Below are 27,372 nucleotides of genomic sequence, written 5' to 3'. Positions count from 1 at the left end.
CTCTGTGACCGAAGACTTTCACGCGACCAGCCGCCGCGATCACAACGACCGAGCTAAATCGAAATAATAAAACGACACGATATAGATGATATAATCGCTCGTAATTGATGAAATTCATTTCACGGAATTAATTTAGTTGCTATGCTAGCGATACGAATTCTTAGTGTCGTTACAGTGAATATCACTTGTTGTAAAAATTGCTTTGCTGTTTTAGAATCACATTCACACACGCTCTGTAAATCCATTTCTAAGTAACCTGATAAATGCAAAGGACGATAATCCTCAAATGACTAAAGCATTGTACTGCTAAAGTAGAACATCGTATTCAGTAGGCTGTCTTTCTCTTACATAAACCATCTTTCTTCGAGGCGGATATTCATAATCCTTTCTAAAAGATCTGTTAATCTATCAATACATCGTGATAAGACCAAGTTATGCAATTCACGCGTGCATTAGCCGCTTAAACGCTTTCATTTTCAAATGCGAACTTTAGTGGGCGTGCCTTTAAATGTCAGGATTAAGAGTTATGATAAACATCGTGATTAGCCAGTGACAAAAGTACAATGAATATAGTTAAACTTTCACCCGGAGAAATGGCGACGCGAAAGTAAGGTTGTTCATTCGATGATTTCATCCCGATTTCACAAACCAATGTCACGAAATTATGACTTTAAACTTGGTGTACCTATACGTAGCGAGTGAGCAATACTTTCTGTCTTTCACGTTCCACGAATGCTTAAAGGTCGTAGAAAGATTAATTAAAAAATATTTGCAAGTGTAAATAGAGTATCAGGAAACTACAAAGTAATTACAGCTCATTTCCGAGTTGTTTTACAGTGAATCATTAAGATGGCCCGGTGACGAAATATGATAATAGTCGTCGCAGACCGTATCAACAAGCTAGACTTTACACGGCGTGTGAATTTTCAGAGTTTTATCACTTTTTCGGAGCATGATCTGACAGAATGTGAACATAAAACGGCTCTAAATTAAAACGCTATCAAATATTTACCAAATACTAGTGTGAACGTATTTTTATCAAAGAAACTATTCAATTGTTGATATTATACACTAATGACTGTGTTTTAGTGGAACATAGATATTTCGTAAAACCGTGAACAGGCCATTGTTTTGCAACGCATATGAAAAGGCCTGTTACAAATACTATGATAGATGAATAGTTCTGCACAACGACAGTTCACTATTAATTTATCAATAGATCCATTTATAAAATATCACTTTAGCATGATATCATGTTTCCGTGTTTAATTAATTCAATGGCAATAAATATGTAATAAATGTTCGCATTGAGATAAACAATAGAATTATACACGCCGCGGCTGATGTGGGAGCCTCTTACTTTGTTACGAAAATAAAGTCTCAATAACAAAAAATAAATTGGGAGCCAAAAACAAGGAGCAATTAAAGTAATTCTCACAGTAGCTGATGACGAATTTACGTAATTTGTGTCTTTTGAAGAAATTCACTGTGTTATCCAATGTGTTTAGACAATGATAGTGATGAAATGAAAGTCGAAAGCTGTTACGAGATCGGAACGAGAAGTTATAGCGGCATTAGCACATTATACGCCTCAAACACAACCATCTGTTATACTGGTCTGAGTGATCCATATCCAAATCTCCATATTCATCGATATGTTAATAATGACTCGAAAAAATGATAATAAAAACAAAACCAGTGTTTTTGTTACACGTAACCTTTATTTCACACAGTATATTATTCAAGAACAGCATTTCGCATGTAAAACTCGAGGACATCCGTATTGCTAAAAACTTGTATCTGCGGAAGGACAATTCAAATGTTGACCTATTTTTGTAGGTATCTCTTTTCTAAGGTTATATATCTTTGGTTTTCTTTGATTACCATCTTATTTAAATAGGTTTCTAAAATCTTATGCATAGCTTTTGATAATTCTTTCATGTCTTCAAAATTTCCAAAATTCACATGTTGCAAGTACTCGCATGTTTCAGAAACATGTCAACTTTTACAGAACCTCTTTTCTTTCACCCAGCAACAGCTTTATTTGCTCAAAACAAATGTGTTTTATTAAAACCATTCGCGAACTCTCTAACGACCTACTTAACTGCATTATCTTGAACGTCTTCACCTACTGTAATTGCGCCACGGTTTTCATTTCTCAGTGGCCACCCACGCTAAATACGTGTCAAATTGCTAATAGCATTATCAACTTTCATTGCATCATCGTCATCATCGGTTGTAATTATAGTGTTTGTCCAGGCGACACCGCTTGTTATAACAATAAACTTATCTGCTACGCTCATTAACTTATAACTACTCTAATATTTATTTTGGACCTGCTGTGTATTTAGTTCTGCATCCCTGATCCCATCGCCGGCTAGAATATAAACATCTTATATGGAAGCATCGTTTAATCTGTCCGTACCGTCAAGTAGGTAACAGCGGCGTAGGCGATGGCGGTACACATTGCAACGTGCCGATTCATATCCAAGGTCTTTCCTAGTGGAAGAGAACGGAGTTTCCTGCGGCCGCCTATCTCTCGCGCACACCGACATTCGCACGTGAACGCACACGCGCCCACGTGTCGCTATTCTTTGTGTTCAATCTTTCCTAGCTACCGTTGCGAGGCATCTTCTTTTTGTGCCGTCCGGTGGCGTTTGAAGTTTGAGCCTCTGAGCGCTTCATTATATAGGCGACGTGCGATGCGCGCGCTTCGCAGTTAGTGTGTCACTAGAGCCCGCGCGAGAGGTGGCCTGCAAGGACTGTACCGCGCCAACCTTTTTTTCTGTGCGTGCGATGTTTTCACTTTCGTCATTTTGACCGGGCCAGTTTGATTTGACGTCGCTCGCGCACGGACGTGCCTAGTGCCTAGGTTCCGGCGTTGTGTTATCCTGTGATCGCTGGTGCTCCGGATTGTTTTTGTTTATGAAATTATTTTTGTGAAAAATATGGCTGTGATAAAGTGTTAATATGTTCGATAGTAACATTCTTTTTAATTTCTACAATGAGATTGCTAATAGAAGTGCACTACAGTTGGCAAGGTAAGGTTGTTTTGTTTGTTTACCTTAAATTGAGTAGGTATGTGGGGATGAGCATGTGGGTGTGGGCGGCGGGTAGGTAGCGCGCGGTCCGGTGGGACGGTCGGCACAACCTTGGCTCTAATGAACGCACTATTCGCCGCTTCATCCGCCTCTCGCCTTCGCCTGAGCCTCGCTCGCCGAAGAGGTTAATAGGTTCACATTAGATGCTGGTTTGCGAAATCGACTGAGCTCAGCGTATGAACTGCGCCTGCGACGCTTTTCCACGGTTGGTTTCGCGCGCGTATTCCACACACTGAGGCGTTTAACAAATATTCGAATGCGGTCACTACCAGTTTTACATAGTATTTAATTGAGATGTTCAATATTAACGGCAGGAATTTAACACACAATTATGTTGTAACACTTTACATAAATCTACATACAATAGAGGAAAGAAAATTTTAATGACGATAAATTCTAAATTAATGTACAGTTTTCATATTTATTCCCATAATACATAGTTACATCAATGCTACTGCAGTAAAAACTCGGTAATTGACTTTAATGAAAAATCAACGAGTTTCCAAACAATTATTTTGGAAACTCTCATCGTTTACAGAAACACGTTAATGAACGCCAATTAATTACCTGTTTAACCGCGAATTTCACTTTTGATTGCTCGAGCATAAAATCGATTTCGGAACTGATAAATACTTGTTTCGCAATAGTAAAAGTTTATTCATTGCTTTTAGCACGTAATTAACGAAGATCTTTAACAGAATCGATAATTGTTAAAAGCATTATTTTCCGAATTTCTTCGTTAAAATTTTGTCAAGTCAGGCGCATTTTCTTTATAAATATTTATATTATTATTTCAAAGTTTACGCAAGGCAGGCTAATCTCATGAAATTATTTAAGTTATTTTGTATCAATCGCGGTTATCATTAATTACGTTCCCAAGGCTTCGAATAATCTTGTTGATAATAAATGGTATTGACTAATATTGTTTTGATTGTAAGATTCGTGCGTGATCATACAAACACTTCCTTAATTAAACACCTATTCTGATTAATCAAAATAAAAGTTTCCGGAAATTTTGTTTTCGAAGCAACAGTAGGTAACTAATATCATGGTATTCATAGTTGATATAGAATTGATAAAAATATTTCGGCAGTGTAAAGTGTAAATAACAAAATGTTTACTCATCGTGTTGAAAACAAGCATTTTACTTTATTTATTACGCATAAAACTTTGACCCATATGCCACACAATGAAATTGTTTCAATACGTGATTTATCTACAGCCTATATTGTTTAAAATAAACATAAAATTATTGAAATTACAAAGAAAATAAAATTAAGTTTACTGATAGGTCCGCAGACCGCATGCCATTGCGCAGTTTAAAAACAAAAAACGTTATTAACACGTCGTTTACTATAACAAGTTTTTGAACATGTAAATATTAGCTGTTTACTCTCATTAAGACTATAAACAAAGCTGAAACTACCAGTTTTATTAACGGCTAGAAAAGTCATATCTTTATCGCCAAAAAACTAATTTCGAATACAGCCAATACTTTTCCTAAAGACATCTCAAAGACAAATTCAAAACAAACGATATCAAAAAAGATACAATACCACATTCAAATTCAAATAAAGCCACAACACCATATTTTCCTCACACCATGGCCATTCTTGACATTCATACCAAAATTGACGAAGAAGATGAAGCCCTTGTGAACAAAAATTACGCAACTAGAATTGATAGTAATGTTAGGAGATAGAATTGTGTCAATGAAGCAGAAGTGTCGGCTGTTGGCACGAGTAAACAATTAAAGGGCGAGCTACGAATGATCACGAATGATCGCCCAATGCCGTTTTTCTATTTGACTTAACGAATATCACGCGTATTAATAGTGTTCCTTAATGGAACTGAAATAAACTGAATAACATTGAATTGTTCGGATCTGGTTCTAAAATTAGAATTTTTGGTGATATCGGCACCTAATGTGGGATTTTGTTCTTATAAGATGATGTTAATTCCAATTATAATGGTATTGTTCTTAGTATGGATGAAGTTAAAACTTTAAAATCTTCTATTAAACCTAGTAACTCATTCATTGTATTTGTTTAGTTATATCACACGTGTAGCTTTAATTCCTACGTAGATATTATGATAATAGCTCCTTGAACTTTTCTACGTTTATGATATATAATCCAATATACATATTTCTATTAATTATGACGGGTTTAACGTCGAAAAATTTCGTCTTATAAATATTTTAATAAACAACAAACCTTGGTATTCAAATTTGTTATGAAACCTCTGTGACTTGAATTAACTGTAGCTTTATTATTTTAAAACACGTCTATTGGCCTTCGTATTGTCTGATTAACACGATGGTCACTTCGATAAGAACTTCTGTTAACAGTTTGATAAGATTTTTGATTCGTAACCTTTACATTTCGATAGATTTAGCCGTAATTACTATCTATTGTACTTTGGGTTTAAATTCCTAGAAGACCTACTGAGACTGACCTAGCTAATAAGACTGGCTGTCATTATCTGTAAGTGGTATGTGTTCCTTCCAAGATTGTTTCTAATTAGTTTCTCTAGTAAGACACGTTTCTTTACTAACTTTATATTCACATTGTGTTTTGTTTTCAATATTATTTTACGTTGCGTTCAACTTGTGTCATTGTACCAATTGAAACACAACCAAATAATTGGTTTCGCATAGTCAAACACAACATTAATTACACGATAATATTTATTTTACGCAATATCAAATGTAACTAGCTTCCTTGTGGAACAATCCACTCGGTTATCATCTACACGTGGTTAAAAACTAGATCTTTTTCCGTCTGCAGTTTGCATAAACTAATTATGAACACGTCCAAGGGCCGCTGTTTGTACAATAATAATCTATTCGTTACTTTTAATTGTAGTGTAACCACAAATGTAACTGTTGCAATTAGGTCACGCAACGATTCGATTGTTACTCCTATTTCCTGGAAATATGGCACTGCTACTATGAATTTATCACGACTATTATACAAACGTTGCATAGCAATAGGAAAAATCTTGAATCTAATTAGTATTACCATCTATAATTGTCTTGAATAATAACAGGCGTAGGAAGTATAGAAAATAAGGCAACGTAAACGTTCTAAATAATAGCGGACGTAAACTGGCAAAAACTCCTAGAGTTGGTTGCGCGCGAATATGAATTTTCAATAGAAACGTAATTAGTAAAACGCATCGTTTGTTAGCAGGCTTTGTGTACGTATGTAACGCACTGAGAAACTAGGTTTACAACGTAGAAACGCAAACATTTCTAAAATCCCAAATGCGAGAGGCGAGCTGCTCGAAGTTATTTCGCAATCGGCATTTACTCCTTGCTAAGTCGACATAAACATTTTCTCAGAAACCACAAATATATTCGGCAGTTCGGAACCACTTCGTTTATCCATCCGAACAGGAATGTGTCGAGCTGTTTTATCACTTAAAGTAATTTCTTCATAGTTCTGCGTACCATTTGACATTGAACTGAATTAAAAAGCGTTATCACAGGGCTCGATATGTTTGTCAGTAGTGTGCGCCGGTTGTGAAACACTCGTAACATTTGGACAGTAGTTACATGGAGGCTCATTAACATCTTTTCGTTTTGGTTATAATCATTATTTAATTGAATTTTAATGTATCCTTACTATTAGAATGTGACGGTCACCGACCGAGTTCTTCTATTAGCACAGTTAACAAGCTCCAATTCGATCAGTCATTAATCTCAAATCTGCGGTTTTACTACCGACATTTCATTTCTTAAAACTTCAAACAGACCAAAGGCGGTACTTCTAAGCTTTGAATGTTTAAGTCAAGGCCATAAATGACGCTATTTTGAATAATTATAAAAGTAAGAATAATAACAAGCGGCAGATATGCTAGTTCAAAGAGATGTATTGTATTAGGACAATAAAATTCGGAATGGTCGTTGTCAAATGACTCCCAGCCCTTTCTTGTTCCTGTTCACGGTACAAATTACCGAAGGACGTTGGAACTGGGTCACTTCGGAAATAGTTTATTGTTATCGGCTAGTCTGCGCACACGCAATGCTCACACGCACGCCCAAGCCGCGTTCGATTTTCAAACGTTTACGCACACGAACGAGCCCCCGACTCAATTAGGGTTCATCCTTTATAACTCTCGGAAGTCCTTGTACTAGTTTGCCTTCAGATGTTCAATATCATCATTTATATCTATGGGTGCGGTACCAAACGGCTTCCGCTTTCGTACCAAATCGAATACACACTTTCCTAAGGCCGACGGGTCAATAAAATTGAAAAGGTGTCGGATTTATATTTTCATAATATAATGTCATTACGAGTGTTAGAGGCCAGAGCGTTTTGGTCTATTAGTTTTATTACGCAGTTACCCTTGCGTTGAATATTTAATATTTATAGTCTAACGCTTTCGACAGACCCTTGCCTAGCGCGTTCTTCTACATCGTAAGTGTTTTATGCAAGGTTCTTCGTTTTATTATTTCGTATTAAACAATGCACCTCGACATGCATTACACAGACAATTTTATAGTCTTGCTTGGTTTACACCCAATGCATCAATTTAATAATAACCTTTGGAACCTTGACCACGCCAATAAATTAATTATAGTCGCTTGTCACAGTTGGCAATAAAAATTCTCATCTACGCATAAACTCTGATTGTTCACAATTTTATAGGCAATTCGATTAGTGGCAAGTTGTAAAATAACTTAAAGACCTCAAGGCTTCCAAACAATAACTCACACACGGCCACGCCGCTGGCACACCGCCACACAATGAATAATACTGTTTCATAGATAACGCATAGACCTATCAATTTAGTCTAGCACATTCACAGGCGCACAAATCTGCGCTCACATCCGGAGTAGGGCGGCCTGCGCTTGTGTGAGTGCACTCACACTCTCGCGAAATTTCCCACAAATCCCCACTATTCTGCGCACGCGCACTCACACAAACAAACCCTAGAGTAAAGAGTAATAAAACTGAAGTATCGTGAACGAAAGCACACGTTTCACGCCCAACGTGTATTTTTAGCGAAAAGCGAGCGTACGGGTAGGTCAGTTACTATTATGACTGAAGTTTTGATAAGAGCCATTGACTATCATCGTAATGAAAGTTACGCAACAGCTTTCATTAGTTCTTATCTCTCCATTGATATGGCCTCCGCTAGTATAGCTAATGTTCTTGGAGTACATCACACGTTCTAGTCATAAAGTCTTCACAGTATAGAGTGGTCATCGTTATAAACTGAAAAGTTCCATCGAACATCTTATTTATCACGTTTATACAAGGAGCAATACATAAATATTTTATCTTCCTTCACGACGATCAACAGATTTTTTTCAATCAAATTTCACGGAACCTCGTGTCAATTTTCCATAAATATTTAAATCAATTCTTCTGATTAGACTGGGTCTAGTGATAGGAATAATATTTAATGTGATTCTGTCACCTTGATGAACTGTTTTGTGTGCTACCGTAGAAAGTAATACACAGGCGTCTGTGTTCGGAATAATAAGTACCTACGATATTATGAGTCAGTCTGCGGTTTTTACATTGTCAAAGCTACTCAGAGCATGATTCAATTGTTTCAGAATTTTAGCGAAAGACTGCTAATAGGTCATCGTTGAATTTAGAATATTAATAACCATAAACAATTCCATTTATTTGATTTTCCTTTCAATTAATTTTATTGTTGTCTAAAATAATGGCCCCGTATTAATTTTCCATGACAATTAGTAATTTAATTATGTTCAGATCATTTCAACCTTTCGACTGAATGATTAAACATGCGACCGTTTCTTTCCCTCGCTTATACAAAATATTATACTGCTCCTAAAACAAAATAGTAATTGGTGATCACAATGAATTAGATAATTATCCATCCTTCCCCTGCCACGACAAACTGCACAAATATCGCTCAAAGCAAAAACATCAAGAAATTCACTTACGTCATTGAATCCGTCTTCCTTTTTACAACCTATTATAGTCGTATTAGTATACATAATATTACTCAAGTAACGTATCCTTGCTATAAACTCAACTTTTATAGCTTCATTGTCCTTTCTTGAACAAGAATCTTCACCGTAAAAAGCCGTACCTATATTTGTAGTAAATATTTTACAATCCTTTAAAATTCCTGTTTTGGTTATGAATGTACTATTATGTTAGTTGTCTTTGTCAATAAAGTTATCATCTTTACAACTCTAAGCCGTTCCGCCACCTGTAATATTTGTTTTAAAAGAAACCAATTGCACAGATGATTATGCTTGATCTTTTGCTTTCATTTGCCGATATATGCAATTCTTTACTAAGGGATTTTGAACTCTTTAATCTGATGAAAAAAGTGTTGTTCAAGTTCAGAAAAAATCGTCTCAAGAGTTCCTATCAAGTGAATACCTGAATCTTATAAGCTATTTTCTAGGAGAACACCCAAGGTAAAACCGTGCTTCAAACATATTTGTCATTTAGATCTCCATTAGCTAAACACAGTAACCCTGTTAATAATTGACCGACAATTCTCCAAGTATTGTCGCCCTACTATTCCACATAAATGAGTGCATACAAATATTTCATATTAATAAAGTTTCCTCCTTCAGCTAGTTTTCCTGTTCCATTAGATACACAATAGAAACTTGACGTATTTGCCATATTTTATTTTTATTTGTGAATGTTATTTACACACTTGTTATTAAAATTCCTCTGAAATCAGAAAATAAATCTTTAGCAATATTTACTTCTACTGTATCGTCTGTAGCTAACTTTTCCGAATTATCATTTCTTTTTTATACTTCTCCCTTCCTAGGGTCTACTGGATACTCGTACATATACGATAACCAATCAGTGATGCCTAAAATATATTGGCCATTAGCTCATAAATGGAGTATTGCTTAAGCTACGTAAAACATGTGAATATGAAAACAAAAAATATAATTTTAGTTTCCATCGCTCCATTTTCCAGACGTGCTCAATGTTTGCAGAGGTTACGAAACCCGATGGTTATCTCAGTAAAATTACGGCACATTTTCCCACTTGAGCAACCGTTACACTTGGTTGATGCAAATGTAACAAAAAAAATGAAATTCTTTTTAGATCGCCTTATCTCTTCGCTGATGTATTCTGAGAAACGAACTTTTAAAAATACTACAGATATGATATGTCCCTGAAATGTTTGTGTTACAAAAGCTTGGGTTACACATTTTTGCTGCAAATGTGACAAAAATAATTTTGTCACATTTGCAGAAATTGAATTTTGACTTCATCACTTGTGGATCATGAATGAATTTTTTTGTAACATCATTAGAAATATATTTACTGGCAGATAAGCTTAGGAGGATTTTCCAGATACTGTGAGAAGGTAGTTAAGTTAAGTAAAAAGCCAAAGCATAAGTTTTTTTGTAATTTTCTCTTCAAACATTTTTGTCATTGGCTTGACATCCCTGATGATTTTGAATCCCTGATGTATTTGGAAACTGTGACATTTCAACACAAATCCGTAGTTTCGCTTATCTTCAGCAGTAGCATGCGTACGGTTCCGTTGATATTTGACTTCACTGATAACTCTGAAATTAGGACAGAGATTGTATTGTGGTTCTCAGTTGCGTGTCGTGCTTAATCTCTGCTTGCAAACTTCATGTTAGGTTTAACCATTCTTTGTTATTCGTCAAGAACTTCTAAAGCTTGCGAGTCATTTACTTTATTTTCATTAATGACTACAATAAGATCAAATCAATCGACGTTTCTTTAATTTACGAAGTTCTAAATAACATGCATTTCATTTGGACCGTTGAAGGTTTTATTGTCATCCTCGTTTCTTTTACCTGTATTGGGGTAACCCGTTTCGCGATTCTTATAAGAACGATGATTCAGACATTTTGTTTTCTTGAGAACATCGGATGAAATAACTTCTTTTCATTAGACACATCCGCTGGATCTAACCTTTGCAGCATTATTGTATGAGTGTTTTCTCGTCTTTATTTACTTTCTGAAACTTTAGTACTATTTCATTTGAAATAAAATTGATTTTATGTGAGAACATTTAACCATTGATTGGTATGATAATAAAAATATTTTAGTATTAAAAATTATCGTCTTGCATTATAGCAATCAAACAATAATCCGTATAAGGAAACGAACAAGATATAAGAATTGAATAAAGATCTTCAATTATAAAAAGATATAATTCCATAAATATGCATGATGATAGACATAAAAGGAAATGTCTGTATGAATGACGAATAAATTCTTAAGACTTGCTCCTAATACATGCATAGGCTGCTAAGACTAATATGCATAGGACCAGACCAAATATTGATAATAAACCCTAAGGAGATTAAGAAACTGATGATACCTTCAGCCAAAACAGTAATAAGGCTTATGAAGATTACAACATTAGTTAAACCAGGTCTCAAAATTACCCCGAAAAAATCTCACGTAACCGTGATGGACATAAAAGCAAGGAAATCAAAACTGAGTCGCTACAACAGTTACGTGGCCGCATTACGTAAAGCCTTTCGCATACTTTCTCTGACAGCAAAATTTAGCGTTCGCTGTTATGCAACTTTACGAAATGGCAGTCGACTAAATTTCATCATTTCGACTTCAGAGAAGATCACGGCTCATATATGGAAGTGAGCGACGATATGACGAAATAAGAAATGCTGGAATTATATTTTTAAGAAAACGTGTCGTTGTCGCTTTGTGTGCATTTGGACATTTCAGTTTATTTACTTCGCGTACATTTGCACCTCAGTCAGAAATTACGTCATTGTTCAATTTAGAAATGTCTTTTCAATTACATTTAGCTATCTGCATAAATTACGAAGGATGGACTGAAATAGAATGATAGAAAACTGTTCGAACCAGATTAAAATTCAAAACTGCTTTTATAGTGGATATAAAGAGCATTTATTAATTATTATGCAAAACAATCAATAACAACAAGAACTTCTTGGGAACAGTACCTACGTAGGTACGTACTCGAGACCGGTATTCGTTATTATAGCCACTCAAGTTGGAACAGGAAATTTTCAATTAAAAAAATCAAACATGCCAACAAATTACCATAAATTCTTTAACAATAACAATATCGTTGTAGTTAAGTTCAGTGCTGACTGGAACGATGCAAATGTGAGTTTTTACCTAAGACTTGTGTGAAGTAACTTTCTAAAAACTGCTCGAGTGACCTTGAAATAAAACGCTGTTACAAAACCGCGGGCCGCTCGCCGGCGCTAACTCCCCCCTCCTGTGCAACGTGCCCGCGGATCTACGCACGCTTCACCCACACACGCGCACGCGCACCGCCTCCGTGTGCGTACCCGCCACACATGCGCGCGCACACACACACGCGCACCTCCAAACAAACACAAACAACACGTGCAGCCCATGTGTGCGTTAATCAGTTGAATGTGTAGAAAGGAGTGGTGAAAAATCTAGTCCGGTCCTACAACCTTACGACATTCTAAAGATTGACATGCAATTCTTTAAAACGTGAGCACTGAAGGAACTTCTAACAACACAGTGATTAATGAAATGAATCACTCGATACTCCCGATCTATTGTGCGGTCTTCGTTTGCGTCATTACAAGTTGGAAAAACCGAAGAAAATAACTTACTTTTTTCATTTTAATATTATTCTCAAAGGCCATAAAATTATTCCATTCATCCATTTATGCATCTGCGGCACGCTAACAAAACACACCTTAAAATTCTGTCAGTTTTGAAATCATCGAATTCCAAATATGTGAAATCCTTGAACAGTGATGTGGGTCATGACCAGGTTCCAATATGTGTCTCGTGCTCGGCTATTAGCATAGAGTTCTGAGCGCGCGCCGATATCTTGCGCAATACTGTTGACTTTCATCCTGAAGGTCAAGTGCCATCCTATTTCAAAACGGACCTTGGACGAGTCTGGTTTACCTCGGACCGTTTGTAGAGAACAGTCGAGTAAACGGAAGAGATTGGTGCTAATAGATATTAATCAAACAAAGACGTCTTTATGTTTCGTTAGCTGCTTGCTTTCAAATATAATTTGCCTGTGAATTTTGCGAAGATCAAACGCAAACACTTCAAACAATTGAATGTAACTTTTTAACGAGTATCAAATTAATAATAGTTGTATTCATATAAACTTATGTTCAGTTTGTTACAAAGCGCCCACAGTTGCGAAGGTCAACTAATTTCGCGGCGTGAGAACGCCTCTATATAGATTTAATTCATCATAATTTGCTGTAATAACACCAGAGATATTCAAATGACTGCCGACAATCAAATCCGACCTTTTCTTAGACACGTTCTTTATAAATAGTCATCTAACTGCCACAGTGATCGCAAAATGTCGAACACGAACTCGATTTGTTTCCGAACCAAAACAGTTGCGAAAATGTAGAAATACGCCAGAGGCGGTGTACCGATCAGTAACGCGACGCCAGCACCTCAGGAACAGAGGAAATCTTCATCTGAGCCGACGGTGTCAAAGTTTCGCAATCGCATTCCGAAACGACGATACATTTGTAATAAGTGTGTATGTACATTAGAGTTGTTTGCAGTAACAGTTAACAAGTATCTGGCACAAGGGATCGATCGTCAATCAAACGCAAGGTGAGAGTGTAACCGCGTAGCTATTTTAGCATCATCGAAGGTAAAACTGATTTGCGCTTTCGGCCCAAGACTCTCCCGCACAAGGGTACGATGGCATTTATAAATAAATACGTTTGTCAGTTGCCAGCGACGGTAATGTTATGTTTGATTATTGATTAGTATACAGACCACTGACATTCCAAATCACACCCACAGACAGACGACGCACTCATCAAGCTAAACTTTAGCCGACCGCCAAAATATCAACTGAATTATCATACGCCTAAACATCGTGTGTTAAAAAACGCAGATGATTATAAAATACTCGGCTGGTGAATGAAACCATCAAAATATTTAAAGCATAATGTAAAACGTCAAACCATTTTATCATACAAATTATCGTAATGGCAATGATCTCATTTGACTCAAGTCGACACTGATTAAAATAACTAATAAGTTCCTTGTTTTTACAACGCAAAAGGAAATTATCACCGATAAGCTTATCGATTTCAGACGTGAATTCCTCGGTTTTGTTTTCATGACAGTTACAAGATGTTGGGTGACAATGAGTGTGGGAATCCGTGGGGAGTGCATCGATGGGGCTTAGAATGCTGACGCGGGTCTCGGTATGAATGAACTGGCATTTGTTGTGGAGTCGGCATTACATAATGTATGTGGTGCGCGGCGCAGTCGGTGCTGGCCGAACATTTCGTCGAAGGCCAGCAGCACAAAGCGTGTGCGGCGTATCGCTGGCCACGCGCGCCCCGCGGTTTCCTGTTTGACGACTATCGACTTACATCACTATCGCTTTCTGTCATACTTTGCGAGCCTGTTAGAAGCTTGTAAAGGGGTCTTGTCTGTTGCTAAGTACCTTTGTACATGCGTTTGTCATTGAAGCCGTGTACTACCGGCATTATTATTACGACTTCCCAAACTCGTAACTTAGAACTCTTCCTTATTATTAAATTATTCAAATGCCAGCATTCGTTATATCACTTTGATGCCTCGGAGCATGTTTAATTGATATATTAACATTTCGCAAGCGATCACTGTGGAGTGAGTGTCTCGGAGATTGTCGCAGAACTTCAACGGTTTATAGAAGTGGCGTTAAAATGGATACAGACAATTTAATTTTGTCGATCATTTCAGTTATGTAAATAGAGCAGAAACCCGTTCACGAGCATGTAAATGCAGCTCACGAGATTATCTGCGATTGTGACCAAGCGGGCCGAATGGCGTCGATCCGGTGTCAATCGGGAGTCATCGGAGCATGCTGAGATTTAGCCTGGATACGCCATCGGTAATTGTTAGTCACATTCTCGCGTCACAGATTTATTGTTTTGTTTTCTAACGCGAATGCGTTTTGCCAATAGCTTGAGGTAATTCAACCTCTCATAATGTCTTCATTAGCATTAAAATAAGCATTAGCATATAATTTGAATTCTTATTGGATGTCGTTCTAGCTAGTGTATGCTAGCTATAAGTCTTTTTAGTACTACTTCGTATCCTAATTCTAGGATTCTTTCACAAAGAAATTGTCAGACATTGAGATAAATCAAATCGCATTTCAGCTTTAGATTTGTCCAATTATTTTAACATCTTTATGATTGTTTAGGATAACAATATTTCATTGAAAATTATTTACGATGACATTTCTATGAGAGTGATCTTTTGCAAGAGCAGGCGTAATGCGAGTGACCTCCGTAGTGACGACATCTCTGACGTCGCCTCGTCTTGGTCACCGCGATTTATTCATTACTTGAACTTCATAAAGATCATAGATTGTGAAATTATATCAATCGATTGGAAACAATGAAGTGTTAATAGCGATTGTGAATACTGTTTCGACTGACACAGTTTTAATATTTGTATTCAATTGCGTTGAGTTTATTTTTGATTGTTTGGTGACAGCACGGCGTGTGGACATTGTTTAGACAACATTGTAAACTTGTGCGGCTCCTTGCGTAACTTCGGAATTAGCTGTTTCATAACGTTCGCGTAGGTATCTATCACGTCGCCATTCATTGCCGGCCTAACATGTAAATTATTTTCAGTTTATTAACAAGGCCGCATTTGTTTCGTTACTTGACAATGTACTCGTGAAAATGTTAAAACGTTTCTTTCACGTGACTGTCGTTCGTTGTCCAAAACGGTCCTTGAAGAACATACTTCTAGTATCAATATTAATTTAAAGTATTATTATTTGGATAATTACAGCGTTGTCATCAATTTTCCAAGGAATTTGAATAAATTTCCATTAAAAGAATATAATAGTTTTGTATTGAAACAGATAATGACACATAATATTGCTTGAAAAGCCCTTGTGTCGATTTGTTTAAGAAAATGTTTCATATTTTTTGTTTTGTTTACGTTTCTACATGCACATAATTTCAAATGATACATTTTGCCGTATAAATGAAAGACCGGAACATTTTAAATAAAAATATCTTTATTACCAAGTCGTTTAGCGCATGCACATACAAATACATTTCGTGATGAGGAAAAAGTATTACCTTCTAATAATTTCTAAAACCACATTTAGGAAAATACGCGATTTCTATGTATTGCTATAAAGAAAGGTATTAGGTATTTATTTACTCTCACTGACTAATCGGGAAAACTTAACACTATGATGTCAATATGCATATTTTTCAGTTAATTTCGTGGAAAACATCTAACATACAGGGTAAATACGGTTCTTCCCTAAACTTCACATTTAGAATAAGGATGATAACAATTCAATTTACACTAAAAATTCGCGTGAAATTAAAGAGCAAAGTAATTCCAAAGTTCAACAAACAAACTACAGAAATAGAAATAGTTTCATACTACGATGTAGTAACAAATAATTCGGTCAATATCCGCAATAAGATAAAATCATGCTTCACAGATACGCGTAGTACATAAATCAGCATATTTGACAAATAGATTTTAGCAATTTCCAACGATTTCCTAATAGAGAGCGAAAGTTGGGACTTTTTTCAATCATACGCTCCAGTAGGCCAATAGTCGATGTCTTGTACAATTTCTAGGCTTGCAACAATGTTTCGTAAACCGTTTATTACCCGTAAATAGTCTGTCTCGATTGATATGGTCAATTTATTGACATCCGAGTTTTCTACCGCTTTCGTTGTTACGATGTCAATTTGCTTCAGCGCTTGCTCTGCGACTGCTATTCAAATGTTTTCATTCAATGTATTTAATTTAATGTTTTTATCGTCTTCTTGTTCGTTTGCCCCAATAAGGTTAACTTTAACAACAGTAAAAAAAACTGACGAAATTATCAGTGGTTGTTGCGTTTGTGTTCGTAGCAAAAAACAAGTGAATTTCTGACTTTTTATTGTCCTTGTACCCTTTCATTAAATTACAATTTGCATACATTCTAAATCCATTTCGGGCTTACACATCCACTTAAACAAAAACTGAACGCAATAAAACAACACATTAATTTTCTTTCGAAGTTGTTCAATTACAAATTGTGCGAGTGCAACATTGTAGGTTTATTAACGTTTTAATTCCATAGCTACAAACCAATCGATCTATAAAATTGATTCCCTAATAAGTTAAAAAAACCGTTCTCGTTACACAGACATGCCATTACTTTTGTAAATCGTACTAGATACTAATTATTTATAAGTACATATTGAGTTACAATTATGTCGTTTTATTTGTCCGTTTACAGTAACATGACTGTCATAAAAACCATTAAGAGAGCAACAATCTAGGATCGGTGCGGATCAAGTAAGAAAGATCGTAATGTGGTGCCATTCTAGGTCGGTACGTGGTTAATTAGTGTGGGCAGAATTATGTAAGCCAGCCGGGCGTTTCTTTTATGAACCAACCTTGATTCTTGGACTGATTGAGATATTTTTATAGATGTTGGTAATGTAAACAACTGTTGTGTTGTTCTTCCTGATTGGGACTGCTGTTTTTTTGTTTGAATTTCGAATGCAACTTTCCATATTTTATATACCAAGACATTTTCTTTTTTTTAACTAGTGATATTCATTCAATTTTAGCTACAAAGTCCAATGATGATTTGTTTGTTCCAATATACAAAATCTGGAAATAAATCAAGGGAATGAGCTAAAGTACTACCAAAATCAAGCCGATATTTATTTTGCTATTAATAGATATTACAACCGAGGTTTCCTTAACGCACGATAATTGCAAATAACTAGCCTAGCCCACTGACCTATTTCACAAACTTGCGAAAGATAAAGATCTGATAAAGATAATATCAGCATTCTGTTCCCATATCTTTAACACGGTATTAAACGGCTGGTTTTTATTTTTTGTTTTTTTTACTCTTGTTTACGCTTTAAAAATGCAATGTTTTGAACTATATTGCTTAACTGAATTACCTTCATTGCTCCCAAATGAGTAAGTAACAGGTAAAGAGATTGTGTTTATTATTAAGTATCCGGAATATTGTTTACTGAAAAGTGTCGGTGAAAGTGAGTGTTAAACTAAGGTCGATTGTAAAAGGCCATGTATATGTAAACTGCTGGCTTTATCTTTCATTCACGTTTTGATAGTGTTTTGTTGCGTAAAGCTGTGTCGTAGGTAAGTGGTGCCATCTGTTGGGTACGTAGAGAAGTTGTGGGTAACGCCATCTAGCGGGATCTAGAGAAACGTTAGGAGAAAGGGAAAGTAGTTCGTGTAATTAAAGAAAGATGGCATTATTTATCATACATAAACAAAGATTGTTCTGCAGGTAGCTTATACGATTGTCTGCAAGTAAAGCAGTGTTAAAAATAGCAACAATATAAAAAATGCATGGAAACTCCTTAGATAAAAGATCAAAATCTTAGGAAGTGGCTGTAGCATTCAGATATCATACTGAAACTACAACCTGTCGTCATCAGGGTTGGCAGTACAATAAAACCTAAAAAATATTTGAATATGAATATAATAACTCATCAAATTGTAATTTATTAAACCAAGTACGTAAAATTATAAATTTTTTACCTTGTTGAAAAATAATAGAAAAATCAATCTTCAAAAAAAACCGTCAACAAATACTTGAATAAGAATTAATTTACTATGCAGCGTTACCTCCACGTCTATTGAATAAAATATCTAAAACAAGCCATATATGAATACATTAACTTTTCTAACAAAACAAATCCTACAACTCAACCTTGAATATTCAAATTATCTCAAAATGATTGACTCACAATAAATTTTACGTCTGTACGGACTTCTATAAATAGATGCTATTATTTTTCTTAGAATTACCTATGAACCATCACGTCTTTGGTAAAGTAATTTTCACTTTAGTGCAATGAAGCGAAAACTAATTACCGCAGCTATTGACAGGCTCTTTGAGTCATCGATCGATACGATTTTGTAATCAACCCTGAAATAGATAAGCTATAGAAAAACTATACAATAGTACATAATTTAAAGAACTTTGTATTGAAAGTAAACTGTTCAGTGCGTATGACACCAATTTTCTAAATTCAGTGTATTATGTTGACAATGTTACAGACGTTGAACAAGATAAATTTCAAATTGATGACATCTTCTTAAATGAGACAGATTATATGCCATCCTGGTTAGCCTGACAAAGGACTATCAGCTTCCATTCGAAAAGCCTTGAACCGGCTTCAGCAGACAACCCTAGATAACGCTAATTTGATGCAAAACATGGGAACTGCATCGTTTCGACCGGCTACGCACGGACAATGGCGGGTGAGCCAGATGCGCACCGCTGGTTCCAGGCCTGAAAATAGCGCTATATATCCACTGTATACGATTTAGATAGTCACTTTAGTATTGCCTTTAGTCCCGCCCACGGCCGCCCAAGGACGTTCTGTAACGCCCATGCTGTAAAGAGATTCCGTGTTATGTAGTCAACCAAACTCAGACTGATTTACCATGGGCTTTGGAGGTTCAAACTCATTCAGCTTTTGCACAATAGTAAGGATTTGGGAACTTATCACTATCACTAATTTGTAAAACGTTTATTAATTTATTTCTAGTATAATTAAGAAGATCTTCAATATATCTTGTTACTTTTACTAGCAGTCTTAACCTTCGATTAGTTACACATTCATAACGAATATTTCTGAGGCACGACACCCAATGTTCTTAGTTTTTTTACTCACGTCTCCGGTTGTATACGGGTTTAATTTTTGTAGCCTTCAATTAGTCTGATTAAAACACTCTCAGCCCACATTCGTTGCCCGAGGAAAATTTAGCATCACGGTCTTCAACATTATAGCAACATAATATCTCATTTTTTGTGGCCCCGTACAGATACAAAGCACTTAATTCTCGTTTCAATGACTGCTCGTTTCCCGCGCTCAAGGAAATGTTAACTCTTTGTCGAGTCACAAGTAATTTTTATTCAGCTCTTAATTAACGCCCGGAAAAGTAAAATACATTTTTATGCATAATTTAGATAATTATGTTACCGCATATGGTCGTCATATCAAAATATTTTATAAAAGTTATGACACGTGGAAAATTTTAGGCTATAACAATTTTAATACGGATTATTAGCTCAGATGTTTTGGAATCGGCAGGCACAAAATGTTTTACGTGTAAACGAAAACTTTTAAAACAAAATGATTACGGAGTCGTGACATGGCGGACGATCAAGATCGTCTTGTGCGAGAACATTCCGCAGCGTGCGCACACGCTTACTTGTCCCTCATTGCACTTTTATATACAACCACAATTAAATATGACTTTTGAGCGAAACAGTGCAACAATAGAGCAGCAGTTGCCGACAACAATGAGTACTGTTCCACCGCTTGTGACCCCACTGTTGCTAAACCCCGACACAATGCAAAAGAAGCGCCTGTTGATCGTCTTTTAAACGATCTTGCGCTTCTATCGCAACGCTAATAGCACGTTGCGATGCTTTATCGGGCCAAGGTCCTATTGCAACAGGCTTTCTAACACCTGCGACTAGGACTTCTGTTGCTACCTTTGGCAGTCCAAGAACACGTCAGCTGTTCACGTTAATTTAAATTCTTATCACCTTTTAACCTTTTTAATTTGGTTGGGAAACGAGAATTGTTTGGTTAAAAGCCATTGTATTGTATCTTGAAATAAATAGTGTTCTTGATGTCGGATAGCTAGATATCGATTTCAATTTTGTGAGCATCGATATTTAATCATTTGTTATCGTAACAGTCGGCTGGCTGCAGCCTTGTCTTCCTTTAAACTAGTCGTTTTCAGTCTGGCATAGAACAAGGCTAATGAACCGAGAACGTCATGTCGGGCCTCAGTTTCGGTTTGATTTCACTTATTTACGTGCTAAATTATACAACGATTCTGATCACGAAACAGAAATTGAACTCATCTTCCAATTATATAATATTATTCATAGAAACACAATGGCCGCCGAAATTGATTAGGTACATATTTGGTAAATCGTTTCTCTTAATTGCCAAGTCGTAACTGCATTCAATTTCGGTTTATAATAGAACCTAAATATCTGCTTCATAACTATACTTCCTCATGACTATGGCTAACAACAAACACTTAGATTTAATAATTTCAGTCTTCACACGTTAGTTAACTACAATAGGTATTTGTTACACCTGGAATTTCACACAATTGTAAAAACTGAGAGTACGATGATCGTCGAGATAGGTTTTATGATTTCAACAAAAGTTTTGTTATTGTTTAGCTCCTTCAATGATATCGATGGGTTTTATGTTCATAACAAAAGACAAAACTCGCCCACTAATCTTGTCGGCAGGTACAGCTATAAATGTTATTGTGCTACCTGCATTTCACTTTCACTTACTTTTACTGGGTTATGCAAAGCGTTTAGGAAGTTGCCGCCTTCTGTTTAGTCTTAACTAACATTATACTTAAAGCTACTCCAGCATTCTTGCCAGCTAGTAGCTTAGCAGTGTATTCACCTGTGTAATATTTTCAGTACACAGACGAAATCATCCACCGTCCCACCCTGAGTCGCATTCTTCACCAAGAGACCACGGTTGTATTTTCGTTTACCGTCATTTAATTCTGCATCATCTTTCATTTGACCAGGGTCAGTAAAGTGAGCGAAGTGTAGTCTTCAGATGCTTATGGTGTTTTGTTTTGTTTCAGTGCTGGAATGATGGGCGAGGGCCTGCTGACTCTGACGTACGGCAAGCACCACGCCTGCATCCTTAACGAGGTGGGGGCGGCGTGGCGTGGCGCCCGCTACTCGGACCTGGTACTGGTCTGCGACGACGCTGTGCCGCTGGCGGCGCACAGGATCGTCATGGCTGCCGCTAGCCCTCTCATCAGGTAATACTTGGGAACTTTCATCCTTGAAAATTATACTGTTATCTTATTAGTATTCTGGAACATGTAAGATCAGTTACTTCAGTTCACCAAGGGCTTTTAATATGTATTGTGTCCATCATATATTGCCTATTTTCACTACGAGTACAACTAACGATAGATCTCGAAGAGACCACCACACTGTAATCTAATCTTAATTATTTAATAAGGTTAATTGGTAAGCCAATCCAATAACATTGAAGTAACTGGTATCTTGTAGGTGTAAGGTAATGAGTACACGGAAGATAGATACATACTATTTTATCTGGACTTTAGACCAGGATATATGAATAAAATTACAATTACTTGACTACTAGCACCTGCAATATTTTATTCAGAGTAAAGTTATTAACATATCTAAGGTTCTATGAAAAATGCAAGGCTAATTAATTGTTTGTTTTCCAGGAAAATACTGGATGATACGCCGTCTGTGGAGAGTCCGGTCACGATTCACATGTCGGGCATCAGCAGCACTCTCATGAGGCATCTCCTTGTATTCTTGTACAGCGGCCAAGCCTACATTGAGGTTAGCATCCAACCTGTTTAACTATTCACTACACTACTATATTATCATAATATTAATTAAATTCCGAGTAACGCGTCAGACTCCTACTTAACATTTGCATTTCATTAATCTAACAAGGATATTAATCATTACGTCTATCTTTTGCAGTCTGGTGAAATAGATGATATGCAAGAGTTGTTCGAATTACTAGAAATCAAATCGGACGTATGGAAATCAACAAAGGAACGACAACAGGCAGAAGAACGCAACCGATCGTGCGAGCGACTAAAATCAAAAGCTTTGAAAACAGATATTAATAGCAATGAGAGCAGTAAACACGATGCACCATCAGGGTCCTCACATTCAGAGAGTGAACTCGCCACCCCTGGTGCAGGATACAGCAAAGACAAAGGCGATGAAAACATGAGTATAAAGAAAGAAAATATGTCAACCAGTAGTAATGACGAAAGAGAAGAAGAAGAACAAGATGGAGAAAACAGAGACAAGGAATGTGGACGACTTATGGCACGACGACGAAGCTCTTCAAACCCGGTTAACTTGTCAGTAGCAAGGAATTCAGAAAACACAGGCAGTGAACACGATGACTCACAAGACGTTGATGTGGAAACAGTTGCGGCCAAGGTATGTAACAAAGTTGTTTAGAATAATCAACATTAAGTTTTATGCAGGTAAACAGACAAATATAAACATTTACTCCTTTTTATTACAGAACATTGCAAGGAGAAGATCCACATCATCGAGCCAGGAAGATCAACCACAAGAGACGCACTACAGGAGACAACTACTAAGCGACCGGCTAGGACGAGGAATCGAAAGAGCTAAAAGGAAATCACATTACTTAGAACCACCAGAACTAGATTTACGAACTGTCAAATTAGAGGATTACGCGCATCTTAAGCCTCCTGATCAAGACCTCATATCACTTGTTCAGACGTCTCCCGAAAACTACGTTGTCACACCCCATCGGAAAAGAAGACCTGGCTTCCACAACTCTCCCTCACAGAATCCTCCGTTTGTATCATTCCCCCCAAGTTACTTAGAAGAAATAGCACATCTGCGGTATACACAAGGACCCGGTAGTGCCGCCGCTGTTGCTAGCGCTCGGCTTGGAGTCATGCACCCACTGAGTACTTCAGCACCGCCGTATTTACCCGAGAGGAGTGCTACTCCCCCTACGGCTACGCACGAGGATGCTCTCAAATATCGACCTCCAAGTGCTGGATCGTGGGGTCCGTGGTTGTGCCAGCCACAAATGGGTGGAGACGAAGCACCATCGACGGAACACGATCAAGGTTCAAGTAAACAAGCACCGGTCCGAGAATACCGTTGTGAATATTGTGGCAAGCAGTTCGGAATGTCGTGGAATCTCAAGACTCACTTACGAGTGCACACCGGAGAGAAACCGTTTGCTTGTCGACTCTGCGTTGCTATGTTTAAACAGAAAGCTCACTTACTGAAACATTTGTGTTCTGTACATCGCAACGTGATATCATCCAGCGAGAATGACGGGCGGACGAACACACCCGGTCGGTTTAACTGCTGTTTCTGCCAGCTGACGTTCGAGGCGTTACCAGAACTCATTCGGCACTTGTCAGGGCCACACAACAGTTTGCTTCTCAGCAAGAATCTACACGAATGACGCCCGGCCACGTGACGCGGCCGCTCGCGTAACTTTGGACTTTAAAACTTCTTCTCTCAATAAGAGAGTTCAATTGTGATATGTGTTTAGATGGATATAATGTTAAGTGTTTAGTTTTAAGACATGTGATATCGCAGAGCGATACTCATAGTGAGGCATTCGCGGGAGGTTCCTGCGGGTGTGATGTTGATTACTAATTTAAAAAATCACATGTTTGCCGAATGGGTCCAAATTGTTATAATTTGTTTAAAAATTATAATCCGGGACCAACACCTTCCAAGATAGTATTTATTTGAAAGATGTATTTCATTAGGGTAAATATTATTAAAAGCCACCGACACATTAATTCCTTAAGCATAGAAAATAGACATGTTTGTCAAAGAAAAGTTGCGAAGTATGTATAAGGCCTAAAGAGATAACGTCACATAAACTACCTCCTAATTTAAATCAGTATCTTGATGAATCTACTGTGGCGTTAACATAGGTTCGTATTGACTCGACACTGTCACGAGTGGACGGTCAATAGATCTAGTCAGAATTGGAACTAAGAATTATAACAGTTGTAAGTTTAGCCCATTACGATTGGTACCAATGTTGTTTCATGAGTACTTTTGTACTTCCAGTAAAATACAAATGTTATCAATAAAAACCTCCATAATGCTGTATTTCTCAGGGTCACTTATCCCCACTTTGTTCCAAAAAATCTGACTTGACGTTTCGCAGCTTTTTTCGACATTTACAATCTCAATATTAGGTTTTATCATTTTTATGTAACTTCTAGAAAAAAATGTGTTCGTAATAATATAATTTATAGTATGCACATCCTTCCATTTGTTCGTGCCGATTATTGCAATGTGGATAGCACCAAAGATTTGTAAAGCAATAAAAATGTTTTGGTGTACAATTAAGAGAAATTAAAGGGACCTGAAATGATTTTGATTTTGTTAACCTTAAAGTATGTAGGTACCAATTTAATAATCTCATCTATAGTTACTAACGTTCAGTTTTCTGTAACCACTTCTGTAATTCCGTTGCGAACTTTATGAAGCTTGAATATCTTCTTATTTTTGGATTAATTTACTTTAGTGTTAATACGAAGCTTACCAGGCATTATTTTCAAATGAATATTTTTATCAACTAGTTCTTTAGCTTTATTAAAAATCTTCGAAACTTATTTTCGATGTCGCTTTTTATCGAACACATTACTGTGGCCAGTTATATTAAAGCTATTATTTTAGTGAAGGCTGGATGTTCAATCTTAATTAAGGCTTCTATTATACAAAGTATACAAAATTAGCAATCTATTGTTTCGTCAGTACGATGCCAAAAGTGTTTTCATTCATCAATACGTTGTATTGTGCCTCGATTCTTGTAAAGTGTATTCCAATAAGCAAGTTTGATACTGTACTCAATTGGAGAATATTTTCCGTAATACTCATTTTGTACAATCCGTTTATACGTACTTTTATTTGGAATTCCATTTATATTATATTGTCAGTAATAGGCGGATACTTGTCAATGCAATTATTGTTGTCTATGTTTACTTCAATAAAACTAAAGTTACCAACGAGTTGTTCAAAACCTAGAGTAAACTATGAAATTGTCGAGTTGCTTTAATGTCTCTTTCGAACGTTACCTATTATACCTGATTTTTATCGTTTTTTCGTGTTATATTCGACGTCGATATTGACGTAAATATTAATTGGGGAACAATTTAATTTTAAGGAATGTGATTTCAAGGAATCGTTTAGGTTTATTCTATGTGATAATTTTCTGTTTTGTCTTAAGTAGGCACGTTGAGAACGCTGTCTTCCAATGCGTTTTCCATTTTAAAATCTTTAGTAATGGAACATGTGAATGTATTAACAGCATACGTACTTACATCTGCTAGTACAATAAGATTTGTCTTATTTCTTTTATTCTTTATACAGACTGTATACAAAACATTGATACTATGTGTTGGTGCTTCAATATATTCGCGTGTTCCAATACTCTGTAAATAAAAACTAGAATTAAGTCAACGATGCATGACAAAAAAAATCGTCCACAAAAACTGCTGCCTAACCTATACGTAACTTGAACAAATTGTATTTTTATAAATATTTTCTTCGGAACCACTTGTAGCGTAGGATCGTTGTGATATTATCTCGGCGGAAGTCGGAATTGCCTTAAAATATTAAATATCAATGCAAGTAGGTAACTTACTTAATACGTAATTTTAGTGTTTCTTACATGTGTTCACTTGTAAAATAACTTTACTACCTGTGGTATGCAATACTGGAACATTTTGGAAACATGATAATATACAATAAAGAAAAGTATCACGTTATGAAAATATAATGTAATTCTGGATTGAGATATCTAAATAAAGCACATCGAAGAAACACTAGAAAACCTATTCGAAATATTAATTTGTAAAACATGACGTTGTTAAGAATAAAAAAAAATGTAAATAGTAACTAGTTTAAAGTTTAATGGTAAATAAAGCTTAACTTAATCTTGTTGAACTTGAATATTGATTTTTCTCTGTTAATTGTAAATTAAAAAGTATTTGATAAGTTTTCACATACTTGTACAATTTTATGTAGATATTGTTTAGAAAATAACATTCTGTAAAAATGTGTTCTTACCGTAGTAAATTAAATAACGAGAATATTTTAGTTACACACTCCACTGTTGTTTATTTCATTCCAATTGACTTGTTTATCGAGAAGATATTAAAAAGTATCGAACACACAACATCCGAGTAATGAACAATAAAGATTTCGAAATGATTGGAAACAATTACAGCATAATGTATGGAACGGCCAAGGTTCTGCAAGTTATAGCGAACATAAAGTTATGTTACATAGTGACAGCAAATAAAACGAACGTAATGATACAGCCTCCAATTATTTCCATAGTCCTCCAATTGATCAACACCCAGTACTCATTGACACTCACCTTGTTCATGAAACAAATGATGAGCTGTAGGCAGATGGCGTTAATGATAATGAAGCTAAAGCCATAACTAGCAAAGTATCTAAATGTAATAAAACTAGAATTAACTAAACTTATGACATAGTAGAAACAGATGCAACGAGTGATGCTGAAAGAAGAGTGTGAAGAAGTGATGCAGTAAGACTGATGCAGATGAAAAAATAAATAGTGTAGTTACTTCACCCTTCAGTGCAAATATTCGTAGTAACTAAGAGTAAGTATCAAATACAGAAAATAATAGATAGGCAAACGCGCAAGATAAATCACACACTAGCG

At 36.3% G+C, this 27,372-nt stretch overlaps 1 protein-coding gene across 2 annotated transcripts; it reads left to right on the top strand.

Annotated features, from left to right (window-relative positions):
- Positions 1 to 2,701: 2,701 nt before the first annotated feature.
- Positions 2,702 to 26,785, top strand: LOC124645127 (transcription factor Ken). 2 transcript variants are annotated; one of them, XM_047184983.1, is made up of 6 exons: positions 2,702 to 3,041; positions 21,561 to 21,620; positions 21,734 to 21,916; positions 22,358 to 22,478; positions 22,626 to 23,099; positions 23,188 to 26,785. In XM_047184983.1, exons 3-6 carry the CDS (start codon positions 21,741 to 21,743, stop codon positions 24,115 to 24,117), a joined length of 1,701 nt encoding a protein of 566 aa, XP_047040939.1. In that variant the 5' UTR covers positions 2,702 to 3,041; positions 21,561 to 21,620; positions 21,734 to 21,740; the 3' UTR covers positions 24,118 to 26,785. The 2 variants fall into 2 exon arrangements, with proteins under 2 accessions (XP_047040939.1, XP_047040868.1); XM_047184912.1 differs by lacking the exon at positions 21,561 to 21,620.
- The last annotated feature ends 587 nt before the right edge of the window (positions 26,786 to 27,372 follow it).

The sequence above is a fragment of the Helicoverpa zea genome, chromosome 1 (assembly GCF_022581195.2).
Source record: "Helicoverpa zea isolate HzStark_Cry1AcR chromosome 1, ilHelZeax1.1, whole genome shotgun sequence".
NCBI classification, from domain to species: domain Eukaryota; kingdom Metazoa; phylum Arthropoda; class Insecta; order Lepidoptera; family Noctuidae; genus Helicoverpa; species Helicoverpa zea.
The sequence above is the reverse complement of the archived record's forward strand: the minus strand, read 5'-3'. Positions and strand labels throughout refer to the sequence as shown.